Source organism: Engystomops pustulosus, chromosome 11 (genome assembly GCF_040894005.1).
Source record: "Engystomops pustulosus chromosome 11, aEngPut4.maternal, whole genome shotgun sequence".
In the NCBI taxonomy this organism is placed as follows: Eukaryota; Metazoa; Chordata; class Amphibia; order Anura; family Leptodactylidae; genus Engystomops; species Engystomops pustulosus.
Window position 1 is genome coordinate 22040692 of NC_092421.1, and position 14548 is coordinate 22055239.

Here is a 14548-nt window from a genome sequence, read left to right on the forward strand (position 1 = left end):
TCTGTCTGTAACTATGGGTTGTCTGTAAGTCGGGTGTCCTTAAGTAGGGGACCGCCTGTATAAGTCAATAGATACATCAATGTGGCAATCAAAAATACATGCTATATACAGGCAGTTACATACAAGATAGGGTCTGTAGGTTTGTTCTTAAGTTGAATTTGTATGTAAGTCGGAACTGTATATTTTATCATTGTAATCCCAGACAGAACTTTTTTGGTCTCTGTGACAATTGGATTTTTAAAATGTTGGGTTGTCATAAGAATCAATATTAACAATAAAGCTTCATTACAGACTCCTGTGATAACTGTTACAGCTGTTTATTGTAGCCTAGGACTAAAGTACAATAAATTACCAATATCCAGAGGTCCGTTTGTAACTAGGGGTCGTATGTAAGTCGAGTGTTCTTAAGTAGGGGACCGCCTGTATTTGGAATGGTGAATGCATAAATAACACTATTACTTCATATGGACACAAATGCTTGGTTGTAAACCGACTGAATAAGCTGCCACAGAAAAACATCAAAGATGACTATTGCATACAGAGGTGTTACCAGATGCCGTCCAGATGGGAGCCCATTTCTTTGTTTGACAGCACCTGGTAATCTCGTATCTCCTTTTTCTTCAAAATGTACATTCATATATGATGCAGGTTTTTGTTTCGTTATTACCCTATGATTATAGTACCTTCCAGATCATGTTTTTTCATGGCTCCGGGTGACGGCATCATTCAGAAAATCAACTTTGAAGTGAGATGTAAAGTGGCTGTATAAAGTCATGGAGGTGGAGAGCTCCGCATTGAAGTCAAGCTCTCCTCATCTCAGAAAGAAGGAGATCTGGTTAGTGATGTGTCTAGATGCAGGTCCATCAATTACAGTGAAGAGGGCATTGTGAGGCGAGGAGAGCTTGACTTCAGTGTTAAACTCTCCACCTCCTTGACTTTATACAATCAAATTACATGTCAGGTCAATTTCTGCTGACAGGTTCCCTTTAAAGAATGGGAGTTTATCTGCAGTAGCCTTGTGTCACCACTACGTTGAGAATGGAGCTGTCTGCTTCCTTTTCCATTCTTGAACAGCTACTGCAAACACCAGATCCAAACCCTTGCAGTCTGAAATTAAGGACCTATTGTGTTGGTATGTTAGAAACCTATCAAGCCTGGGGAAACCCCTTAAAGGGGTTATGCCACGAAACAATTGACTGCAAAAAGCTGTCAAAGAGGTTAAAATATTTCGAAAATCTATTTGTAATGGTTACCTGGAAGTAAAAGTACCTTTCTATGTGTTATTATGCTGCTTGTTCAGCCTCTATTCTGCTCCACACAGAAGCAGATGTGGGAGGGGCCTAGCCAGGCACATGCACAGCACTGACAGCGGCAACTCACTGGCCTCACCTCAGTGCTACAGAGCGCTCAGCCTTCAGAGTCTCCTTCCACCTGTTGTGCTCAAATAGTCCCTGCATTTACTGATCCAATAGAAGTCCAATAGAAATGTGTCATACGCCCCATGTTAAAAGTGCACCAAAAAAAAGTTGGTGCAGTCTGTCAAAGTAGTGCAGGGGGCACCAGATTCATGAAGAAGGTGCGCCAGAAATCCTGAATCTGGCGCCCCCTGCACATTACACAGGACACTGCACATAGTACACATGTACTATGTATTCTCACAGCATCATGGTCGGTCAGGCTGACATGCATAGATGCATAGATAAATAGGTGACAGCTTCTCACATGTTACTTTAGCTACTTCCCTGCTAGTCAGGGACAGGGGCCCCTTTGCAGGACAGCAGTGTAACATGGAGGGACAGTGAATGGTGGAGAGTACAGGAGGAGGACTGCAGGACAGCAGTGTAACATGGAGGGACAGTGAATGGTGGAGAGTACAGGAGGAGGACTGCAGGACAGCAGTGTAACATGGAGGGACAGTGAATGGTGGAGAGTACAGGAGATGCATCAGGAGAGATCAGAGCTCAGCCTGTTACTTGTGTTATCTCTGCAGCCTCCTGTGTGACCTGACTAATGGTGGAGGGAGGAGAGGGCTGCTGCATTGCTATGATCCATGTTAGGGGGGACTCCTCTGTGCAGCAGATAGTCATGTCTGTCTGCAGTTACCTTGTATCTGCTGCTATAGGCACCTGTGTGACCTGACTAATGGTGGAGGGAGGAGAGGGCTGCTGCATTGCTATGATCCATGTTAGGGGGGACTCCTCTGTGCAGCAGATAGTCATGTATGTCTGCAGTTACCTTGTATCTGCTGCTATAGGCACCTGTGTGACCTGCTAATGGTGGAGGGAGGAGAGGGCTGCTGCATTGCTATGATCCATGTTATGGGGGACTCCTCTGTGCAGCAGATAGTCATGTATGTCTGCAGTTACCTTGTATCTGCTGCTATAGGCACCTGTGTGACCTGACTAATGGTGGAGGGAGGAGAGGGCTGCTACATTGCTATGATCCATGTTAGGGGGGACTCCTCTGAGCAGCAGATAGTCATGTATGTCTGCAGTTACCTTGTATCTGCTGCTATAGGCTCCTGTGTGACCTGACTAATGGTGGAGGGAGGAGAGGGCTGCTGCATTGCTATGATCCATGTTAGGGGGGACTCCTCTGTGCAGCAGATAGTCATGTATGTCTGCAGTTACCTTGTATCTGCTGCTGGAAGCAACTGTGGAGCAGTGGAAATCACCTCATTCACTGGTGTAGACGGCTGAGCTCTCTGCCCCCATGTCTCACTTCCTATTGGCTGCAGTGTGTCAGGTGATCTCTCAGTGTGGAGTGATCTGTAGTGCAGAGCAGCTGGTGGAATGTTTGTGCGCAGACTCGGCCAGATCAGCTGTAGCTCAGGACGGGACACAGCTACCACTAGGGGGCGGCAGCAACCAGGACAAAAGGAGTTATCTCAGTAAGCCTGCAGATTTTGTAATAAGTGTAAATGGTGAAAGTACTTGTCACAATGCACTGGGCTCAATTACAGCCATTTGCTATGGTGACACAACCCCTTTAAAGGAGGTGTGCCTAAAAGACATAATAATAAATTGAATGACTGGTGATCATGCAGTCGCTGGACAAGTTTACACTGTAAAGTAATTGCTATAACATTTTTGTAGGAACAATAGTATGGACAACTCTCTATGTAATAGGATACAAATCAGATTGGGGTTTTAGATCGGACTGACTCTGGTTCTGGCTATGAAACGGTTAAGTTGCGAGCAGCTGCGGGATTGCTACTTCCTAAAATAATTGACTGTTTTCCTCTCTTTTTTTCCCACAGCATACGGAAACATTGAACATTGTTTTCTTAACCTACTTCAGAATACTGAAGAGAGCACAGAAATCTGTCCTCCTCCCTGCTGTCCTGGAAGGCCTAGCGAAGTAAGTGTTCAGAGGGATGGGTGCCACGTATTGTCTTCCGTGGCTCCAGAGTATCACTGGGTTACTCTGCATAGTAGCTCATCCCTGCCTTTGTACAGTGGCTGAGGATGTACGGAGTATGTATTTATGGACGGATGAGTTTTCCATTAATGATTCCCTCCAGTACCAGTGTCTAACCTCTGCGTCATGTTGTACAACACAATTTATTTTATTTTATTTTTTTCAGATTTGCACATCTTATAAACTTGGAATTTTTTGATGATCTCCTTGTGGTGCTAAATAAGCTTATTGAATCTGGTGTAAGTAGGACTCCTTGTTTCTCAGTACCTGCCCATTGTTTGCACAATTTGTATTACCGTTGACCTCGCCATGTAAAATGCATCGTATACTTAACGGTGCACATTATGCAGCAGACACCCACCGCCAGCACCGGCTATCAGGTCGTCTGGCTCAACCCTGGCACTTAAATTGCATGGGATGTAATTTTTTTTTTCATGAAATCAGAAAAATATGGCGCAATATCATGTAAAGGTTAATTTCTTAACCCCTTCCCGACATTTGACGTAATAGTACTGCATCGCGGGAGGTGCGTTCCCGCAAAATGCAGTACTATTACGTCATGCTTCTGGCCCCGGCTCCGTTCAGGAGCCGGGGCCAGAAGCTGTGGGTGTCAGCTATATATTATAACTGACACCTGCCTCTAACACCCGCGATCGGAGATTTCTCCGATCGCGGGTGTTAACCCCTAACACGCTGAGGTCGCGCTGACCGCGGCGTGTTAGGGGGAATTTAAAGTGAATCAGCCAGTGCCCGGGATTGCGCGATCCTCCTTCCTGTAGCCGGGTCCCTGCCTTCTGGCAGGACCCGGCTGTAACACACTGAGCATGCGCAGCATGCTCAGTGTGTTACATTACACAGTGTAATACATCTGTATTACACTATGTAATGTGAAGAATAGCTTGAACAAGCGATCCGTGAATCGCTTCTTCAAGCTTACCTATAAAAGTAAATTAAAAAAAGTTAAAAACATTAAATAAAAACATTTTTGAATAAAAATAATTAATTAAATAAAGTTAAAGTCCCCTAAACACAAATATTCCCTATACACATGCAATAAAGGGAGAAAAAAACAAAATCGCCAAAAAACCCCACATATTTGGTATCGTCGCGTCCGTAACAATCCGTACAATAACTCAGAAACATTATTGGACCCGCTTGGTGAACGCTGTAAAAACAAAACCCGGAAAACACGCCAAAAATGTACATTTTTCATGAAATCTCTGCACAAAAATGTTCTAAAAAGTGATCAAAAAAAGTTATGTGCGCCACAATCATACCACCGAAAAGAACAACTCAACACGTAAAAAATAAGCCCTAAACCAGCTCTGTCAACCAAAAAATATTAAAGTTACGTCTCCGAAAAGATGGCGATGCAAAAACAAATGAGATTTCCTCTATATTAGTTTTTATCCAGTAAAATTGTAAAAATAAGTGAAAAACTATATAAATGAGGTATCACCGTAATCGTAGTGATCTATAGAATGAAAATATTATAGTATTTTTAGTGTACGGTGTACGACCCCCAAAATATACAAAAAGAAAGGAAACCAAAATTGACAATTTTCTTTTCACCCATACATTCAAGAGTTAATAAAACCTCATCAATAAGCTAATGACCCACTAAAATGAAGTATTTGTAAAGTGCATCTCATGTCACAAAAAATAAGCCCTTAAATGTCCAAATTGCCCAAAAAATAAAGATTGTATAGCCAATAAAAAGTGACAATGCATAATCTGCTCTGAATGGCGCAGTTCCCCTTCGATGCCCTGGCGTGTGCCCATACAGCAGGTTACCACCACATATGGGGTATTTTTATATGCGGGAGGGATAGGGTGTCAAATTTTGTGGAGCGTTTTGGTATTTTATCCACTGAAAATTTGTACATTTTTTGAAAAACACATTAATTTAGCCAAAATAATTTCCCTTTCAAAATTGCATCCGATTTTGTTTTAACCCCTGTAAAACAATTAAAGGGTTAACAAACTTCATAAAAGTTGTTTTATGTACGTTGAGGGGTGTAGTTTCTATAATGGGATAATTTATTGGGTTTTACTTTTATTTAGGCCTCTCAAAGTGATTTGAAACCTGAGCAGGTCCCTCAATAGCAGGATTTTGCGTTTTTTATGAAAATGTGAAAAATCGCACCTAACGTTCAAAGCCCCATAACATCTTACAAAAATAAGACTATGCATAAAGTGCCATGTCCACATAAAGAAGACATTCAGTGAATGTTAGTTATTAAGTATTTTTCCGGTTATGACTATGTGTGGAAAAAGTAGAACATTTTGCAGTTTGAAAATCAAGAATTTTTCCAAATTTTCACCAAATATCTGATTTTCTCATAAATAAATGCAAAACATACCACCAAAATTTTTCAACTAACATGAAGTACAAAGTGTCACGAGAAAACAATTTAAAATCACTTGGATATATTAAAGCGTTCCGAAGTTATAACCACTTATAGTGACACAGGGCAGGTTTGAAAAAATGGGCCGTGTCAGGAAGGTGAAAAGTGGCTTCAGCGTTAAGGGGTTAAAGGCTAAAAAAAAATATAACAAAAAAAAAAATTTTTTTCAGTATCGGCATGATCATACTGACACAAAAAAATCAAGGGGAAGTGCAGTAAATATGGCACAACAGTTTTTTTTTTTTTGTTGAGATGTACTGCATTTGGAATTTATTTTCCAGCTGCAAGGAATATTTAATTGCGCCACAAGGAAGTCCAAATTGTTACTCTGAAAACAAGCACCCATAGATCTCTGTACACTGAAAAATAAAACGGCTATGGCTTTTGGGGAGTGAAAATCGCAAAGGAAAAAATGGAAAAGTACTGCAGTGTGAAAGGGTTAAAGGGCTTCTCAAAAACGTAAAAATTGACAGACAATCCTTACAATCAACCATATATATATCTATCGCCATCATATTCTGTAGCGCTTTACATCTTCATTTATATTACAACAACAGGTGTCTCCCCTGTGTATACTCGAGTATAAGCCGAGTTTTTCAGTACAAAAAAATGTGCTGAAAAACCCTAATTTGGCTTATACTCAAGTAAAGAAAGGAAGAAAAAGTGTACTCACCTTCCGACGCCCCCCATGGAGGTCCTCTTCTATCCATCGAGGCTCCGGCCAGAGATTGCACTAACATTTTTCTAGAAGGGTAACAATACTCCTCTCACCGTTTTTGAGGAGTATTTTTAGCCGAGGAGGAGTATGAAATTTTCAGTAATACAAATATATAACTTCTAGTCGTGTATATAGATCTGTTAACAATCTAATAAACGTCTATTAATCATTAAATGGGTTATCCGGGTTTAAAAATCTTTTTATGGCCGGCCTGGGGAGGACTTGTTAAACATAATAAACATGGACTTACCTCCTCCGGCGCCGCCGATGTCCCGCGCCGCGGTCACTTCGATCCGTGCCCCTGTAAACAAACAGGGGCACGGAAGCCGCGCACAGGGAGCTTCTGGTCCGCGTTGTGGACGGCTCCTCCCATCCGTCCCTTATCTCTCAGCGTTGTAAGCGCTGGGAGATGGTGCGCATGGGAGCATCCAGCCGTCCGGAAGCTCCCTGTGCTCCGGTGTAATGAAACCGGCGCACGGAGAAGGCGGGCCGCGGCGCGGGACATCGGCAACACCGGAGGAGGTAAGTACATGTTTATTATGTTTAAATAGCCCTCCCCAGCCCGGCCATAAAAAAAATTTTTAAACCCGGATAACCCTTTTAAAGCCCAAGTTTTTTTTTTTTTGTTTTTTTTTTTTGCTTATGTAGCTTGAGACCATTATAGTAATATTACATCATCCATATAACAAGTGGTGCACAACTTTTTCATAGTCTTAACCTACAGAGCGGGTCGAGACTGATGCTGGCCCTAGAACCCCTATAAAGTGGGCCGAGGTTGATGCCGGAGCTAGACCCCACCCCTACAGAGCGGACTGGGGCTAAACAGTGTGAATAAAAAAAAAAGTGTAACGCCCTCAAACCCCCAAAAATAAATGTGTCGGTTCTGGGGCCGCGTCAGACCCGGCCTGCTCTGAGGAGGGTCCTGGGGCCGGCGTCAGCACCTGCCTGCTCTGTGGGGAGTTTGTGGCTGACGCCAGCCCTGGCACGCTCTGAGGGGGGCAGGGGCTACAGGCTATATACTGGGGGGAGGCAGGGGGTGCAGGATATATACTGGTGGGAGGCAGGGGCTGCAGGATATATACTGGTGGGAGGCAGGGGCTGCAGGATATATACTAGGTGGGCAGGCCTGCAGCCTATATACTGGGGGGAGGGAGGGGCTACAGGCTATATACTGGGGGGAGGCAGGGGCTACAGGCTATATACTGGGGGGGAAGCAGGGGCTGCAGGATATATACTAGGTGGGCAGGGCTGCAGCCTATATACTGGCGGAGGGGGCAGGGGCTGCAGGCTATATACTGGGGGGGGGGCAGGGAGGGGCTACATGCTATATACTGGGGGGGAGGGAGGGGCTACAGGCTATATACTGGGGGGAGGGAGGGGCTACAGGCTATATACTGGGGGGAGGGAGGGGCTACAGGCTATATACTGGGGGGAGGGAGGGGCTACAGGCTATATACTGGGGGGAGGCAGGGGCTACAGGCTATATACTGGGGGGAGGCAGGGGCTACAGGCTATATACTGGGGGGAGGCAGGGGCTACAGGCTATATACTGGGGGGAGGCAGGGGCTACAGGCTATATACTGGGGGGAGGCAGGGGCTACAGGCTATATACTGGGGGGAGGCAGGGGCTACAGGCTATATACTGGGGGGAGGCAGGGGCTACAGGCTATATACTGGGGGGAGGCAGGGGCTGCAGGCTATATACTGGGGGGAGGCAGGGGGTGCAGGATATATACTGGGGGGAGGCAGGGGGTGCAGGATATATACTGGGGGGAGGCAGGGGGTGCAGGATATATACTGGATGGAGGCAGGGGCTGCAGGATATATACTAGGTGGGCAGGGCTGCAGCCTATATACTGGCGGAGGGGGCAGGGGCTGCAGGCTATATACTGGGGGGTGGCACGGGCTGCAGCCTTCATACTGGGGGGACTGTGACCAGTGCATTTCCCACCCTCGGTTTATACTCGAGTCAAAAGGTTTTCCGGTTCTTTTTTCTTTTCTTTTTTTTTTAAATTTTTTTATTGTGGGTCTCTGCCTTTATTGGGGTCGGCTGATCCTCGAGTATATACGGTATTTGTTTGTTTTGGATATATTTAGTAATAAATGAGTGAAAAGTGCACCATGGAGAGTGCCGATTATTTGATTTGTCAACTTTTGAGTCTATATATTGGTGCCACCACCATCCGAGTATGAAGTCGGCTAAAGCCTCCAGATAACTTCAGTCTTGGGCACTAACCCCTTAGATACTTTGCTCAGTACTGACTATGGTATCTGAGGGACCATTTTGACATGCAACGTTTCCACTAGCAACTCCATACTGGTACTCCAGTACCAGTATGCTGACCACTATAATATACTGAAAAACAGAAGCACAGCAATTAGAAAAAGCATGTTACAATGTAAGTGCCACATCTGTACACGGCCAGTGTCTGCTTTTGCAGCTCATACCCCTCTGAGGGAACAGGGCTGATCACGATAGCAGACACAGGCCATTACATCTTCATTGCCCAGTTCTAGTTTATTTAATTTTATGGCACAGATGGGAAATCCGTCATACCTGCCCCCTCCCTATAATGTGGTTAGCCTGTGGAGCAGCCGTGTCCTTTCCCTGAAAGTCTTGATGATGGTGGACGTCTTCTGCCCGTCATGACCATTTATAATCCATCATGTAGAGCGCTGGTTACCTATACAAAGTTAATTTCCCTCCAGTTTAGATTTACTGCTCCTCTTTAGTAATTGAGTTTCGGCTGCATTGTGTTTTATTGCTGAATTGGGGTTATTTATTAGGCCTGAACCTAATAGGGAGGAGACATTTTTATGTTTATGGATACTTGTTAGATTCCTGGTCCCAGCAGAGATGGAGACTGCTGATACAATGAATCACCCACGGGAAAGGACTCGGACCAGAGGTTGTCTGAATCTTTTATAGTCTTTCCTAAATGATGTTGGTCTTCTGCTGTTTTATTAGTTACCAGTGACGTGTGCGGTCCATGTCGAATTCAGGAATCCTCCTACTCTACTCAAACAAGGAGTGCACATATATGGACAGAAGTTCCAAAAATACACATCTTTATTTTATATTTAGATCATAATTTTAAAAAAAATGGTGCGTGTGATAGCTAAAAAAATGTAAAAAATACCATTATACAAATACATAAGCAAAATGTAACACCACCGCAAGGAACACCATCAGCCCTACAGATACAGTGGGGAAAATGATGGCACAACACCTACCAATCCTGAATGATGAATGAAGGCAAATTAAATGACAATGATCCGAATGGTCTAAGCCAGTGGTGGCTAACCTATGTGCACGGGTGCCAGAGGTGGCACTCAGAGCCCTTTCTGTGGGCACCCAAGCCATCACCACAGAGGACTCCATTTATCTTCCTGCAGTCCCAGACAGCCCAGGACTTGCTGTGCACAGAGCTATTTTAAAGTGACAGTGCTATCTGGGACTACTGGATGGATGGGAAGGGGCGGACGGATCTGGATTATCATTGTAGCTCCTGCTCCGACCCTGACAATTCTTCCTGTTTATGGGACCCTGGAGGGAAGCTACAATGATCATCTGAATTTCTTCTATTTTCTGCTTTATTGGTGTCCTCAGGGAGCAGAGATGAAAGCTGTGACAGAGCAGGGAGTATAAATCACCAATTACATTTCTGTGTTGGCACTTTGCAATAAATAAGTGGGTCATGGTTGTAGTTTGGGCACTCGGTCACTGAAAGGTTCGCCATCACTGGTCTAAGCAGACAGACACACGTGATATAGCCTTGTACAACTTACACCAAAAAAGTTCAATAGCAAAAAAAGATTAAGATGTGTCCTAGAAGACGAGGCATGGCCAACTGGGATTATAAAGCACGGTGGCTGAGTGAGTAGCATTTCTGCCTTGCAGCACTGGAGTCCTGGGTTCGAATCCCACCCAGGTCAACATCTGCAAAGAGTTTGTATGTTCTCTTAGTGTTTGCGTGGGTTTCCTCCGGGTACTCCGGTTTCCTCCCACACTCCAAAACATACTGGTAGGTTGTTTCGATTGTGAGGTCCATGGGGACAGGGACCAGTTTGAAATGCTTTGTGCAGCACCGCGTAATCTGTGTGCGCTATATAAATAAAGAATTATTATTACTATTGTTATAAATAGATGGGGGCGCTGCTAGAGGCATCTTGGCAAATTTAGACCATTGTGCTCTAAATACCCTCTTACATCTTCATGTATTGTACTCTGAAATTTCCATACTGTGACTGTGGGGTTGTCCTTTTTTTTTTTTTTTTTTTTTTTTCCCCCCCGTCTCAAAATTTTTATTGAGTAAAGTGCTCGTTACAGAAGGGTAGACACAATAATGCATAAGTAACATGTAAGGTGTCATTTTAACTTTAATATTGTGTTTTTTCTTCTTTCTTCAGGAACTGAACTACAGAGAGAGCCTTCACTGTGTGCAGACTGCATTCAATATACTTTCTGGTCAAGGTAAAATTACTTCTAATTCTGGGGATGGTCTAGAGTTCATGTAATGAATCTAAGATAAATGTAGACATGTATCCATAATCTATCCAGGAAATGATATGAAAGAAACCCTAAGTTTGCAAAATTGCTTGACCTAGGTAAAGGAAGTCTGTCAGTTAAACGCCCACCCACATAGTAATCACATCATATTCTACATATCTATTATACAGCAGTACAACTAATCCCAATATAGTTCCTACCCATGCCCACAGTCCATTCATAAAGATGACTCGCCATCTATTTAAATGTGACTCTGATCATAGTCTTTCCTATGACACTGGCTGTGTGACTGGCTGAAGAGAACTTCTGAGGGGGAAATAAGGGAGCTGATTTCTCTTCAGTGAGTCACACACAGCCAGCTTCATACTCATTCCTGAGGGAGGGCTGAAAGAGGGAGCTGATTTCTCTTCAGTGAGTCACACACCACAAGCTTCATACTCATTCCTGAGGGAGGGCTGAAAGAGGGAGCTGATTTCTCTTCAGTGAGTCACACACAGCCAGCTTCATACTAATTCCTGAGGGAGGGCTGAAAGAGGGAGCTGATTTCTCTTCAGTGAGTCACACACCACAAGCTTCATACTCATTCCTGAGGGAGGGCTGAAAGAGGGAGCTGATTTCTCTTCAGTGAGTCACACACAGCCAGCTTCATACTAATTCCTGAGGGAGGGCTGAAAGAGGGAGCTGATTTCTCTTCAGTGAGTCACACTCAGCCAGCTTCTTACTCATTCCTGAGGGAGGGCTGAAAGAGGGAGCTGATTTCTCTTCAGTGAGTCACACTCAGCCAGCTTCTTACTCATTCCTGAGGGAGGGCTGAAAGAGGGAGCTGATTTCTCCTCAGTGATTCACACACAGCCAGCTTCTTACTCATTCCTGAGGGAGGGCTGAAAGAGGGAGCTGATTTCTCTTCAGTGAGTCACACTCAGCCAACTTCATACTCATTCCTGAGGGAGGGCTGAAAGAGGGAGCTGATTTCAGCAAGTCACGCTCAGCCAGCTTCTTACTCATTCCTGGTGGAGGGGTGAATGAGGGAGCTGAATAAGCTCACTGATTTCTCCTAAGAAAGTCAGACGGACAATGTGTGTCTCATATCTGAGGGAGGAGTGAATGAGGTAGCAGAGCCGTGTTGGCTTGGCTGCAGAGAAGGCATTTCCCTCGTCAGGAAGCTGGAGGCATAGCTGAGCTAGGAAAACATGAATATGTATAGATGGGGAGTCAAATTTGTGAACGGATTGTGGAACTTTACAGGTACAAGAATAGTTGTACTGCTGTATGAGAGCAGTTTATAAAGATATTAGTGTGGGTTAGTTTGACAGCTTCCCTTAAATTATAAAATTGAAGTACAAGAAGTGGTCAAAAGTTGATCAGCTTGTCCCCCTTACACAGCTCTGTACACAAGGTACTGGTGTATGAATATGGCGATGGCTTTTGCTGCAGTAAGGGGGTGTTCCCAGCTTGGGTATTTATAACATATCTTGTTGAGATGTTTCGTATATACATGATAGGTACAGGTCCCACCTCTTGAACTTGCATTACTAGTGGCGGTTTTCTGCTCAAGTGCGTAACTCTCCATTCAGTGGGAGTGTCGGAAAAAGCTGAGTCAGCTTTTTTCTAACCTAAATGGAGAATTACCGCACATGCGCAACATACTTTTTGTACAACCTCACCGCAGATACGTGGGTAAGGACAACCTGTTCACTAGATTGGAGTGGGTCCCAGAGATGGGATCGAATTAATATCCATTTAGGGCTGCCTCTTGGAGTACAATTTGTTCTTCAGATAGCAAGCTTTGGTACCGTATACAGGAAAATTTAGAATGTTACGGCTTTTAGACAGCTGAAAGAAAGTGTCAAAAAATCACAAAGGACTATTACATCAGATGGATGTCCGTCAGAATTGCTCTTTACTTCATTTAGGGAAACTCCACTAATCTTGTCTTTGTACATAATAAATCTCTCTTGTCTTCACACAGGTGATGTCCTTAATATTGACCCTCTAAAATTTTACACTCATCTTTACAAAACGCTGTATGGTCTAAGTGCAGGTAATCCTGTTTGCTATTCTATTGTTACATATAAAAGCAGCACTTGGTCTTGTTTGTAGACCAGCCTTATTCATATTATGTCAGGGAAATTATCCGTCATATTTTTTTATGTGGATTCACACCCATTTTATTAGTTCAGGTAGTCGCCGGGTTACGTATAAGATAGGCTCTATAGATTTGTTCTTAAGTTGAATTTATTTGTAACCCCAGCCCTAATTTTTCTTTGGTCTCTGTGACAATTTTAAAAATGTTTGGTTGTCATAAAAAACAGAATTAACAATAAAACTTATTTGCAGACACCTTTTATAACTCCTATAGCTTATTTTTATAACCAGGGGTTAAAGTACAGTGAATTACTAACATCCAGAGGTCCGTTTGTAACTAGGGGTCGTCTGTAAGTCGGGGTTTCTTAAGTAGAGGACCGCCTGTACATTGCGTTGGTAAGGCCATGTATTTTAGATCTCTGCCTTGTCTGAACATGAGGAGGAGACTCGGATAACACGTAGCATAAAGTGTGAAGCGTATATATGATATGTAATCCCAGTATGTATCTAACATCTTAAGTTGGGGCTGCTTCAACGAAAACCATTGGAGGCAGAGCAGAACTTTTAGTTCTGAGAATTGGTAAAACATTTATCCGCATAGTACATGGTTGTTTCGAGGTAATTTCGCGGGTAGGCACGGCCTGGATAGTGCAGCTCTGTAAAGCGGATGGAGCTTTTATGGAGCTCTGTCCTGGACGGTTTCTTGGCATATTTATCTGGGAATTCCCATTTGCTCAGCCTGGTTACTTCAACCAGAGATCCCTTGGATGCCTTAGGAATATTGTTGAGCCATTTCTCATGACCTTTCCCTGAGTTAGACCCCAGGGTTCATGGCCATATCCTCTCCGTACCCTCTTTCTGGTGCCTGCAGGCCGTCCATTTATATGTCCTCAATCTCTGCGCGCTGATAACCTAAAGGACGTGAGTCATCGCACTGTTCTCCCCAGCTCTGTCCTTCACTCCTTGGCCTGTAAATGTTGTATAATACTGTGTCCGAGGAGGCGGCATCATTACAACACTGCTCATCTTGTTCCCGCAGAACAGAATGTACTGTGTTTATATTCATGAGGGAGACGCTGAAGAAGTAACATCATGAAACCTGTCTGCCGCTTCTCTGCTTAATGTTTCATTTACTCTCTCTGTGAATAACTATAATCCTTCTGTAGATGGGATATAGATTTTTGCTTTTTCAATGTTGTTTTTTTCCTTTACGTTTTTTTTTTTTTACTTTTCTGTCTTATAACACACAACAGAGCTGCCTGGGGATTCAGATTGCTCTACGTATGGTCGGCCTCCCCTGCTCAGTACTGGGGTGCAGCACCTCCAAACATGCCCTATAAACAGAACAATGCCATCCTCTACAATGACTGATGCTTACTATTATATGTGCAATGGATGTTGGCAGCA

The 14548-nt window shown here is 43.9% G+C and overlaps 1 protein-coding gene across 1 annotated transcript in view; it reads left to right on the forward strand.

Moving 5' to 3' along the window:
• NOC3L (NOC3 like DNA replication regulator) overlaps positions 1-14548 on the forward strand; it is a 46452-nt gene that overhangs the window by 21946 nt on the left and 9958 nt on the right. Inside the window, exons 13-16 of the mRNA XM_072129846.1 lie at positions 3260-3360; positions 3587-3659; positions 10957-11020; positions 13026-13097. Of these exons, the coding sequence (XP_071985947.1) occupies positions 3260-3360; positions 3587-3659; positions 10957-11020; positions 13026-13097 (310 nt within the window). The remainder of the gene's footprint in view (positions 1-3259; positions 3361-3586; positions 3660-10956; positions 11021-13025; positions 13098-14548) is intronic.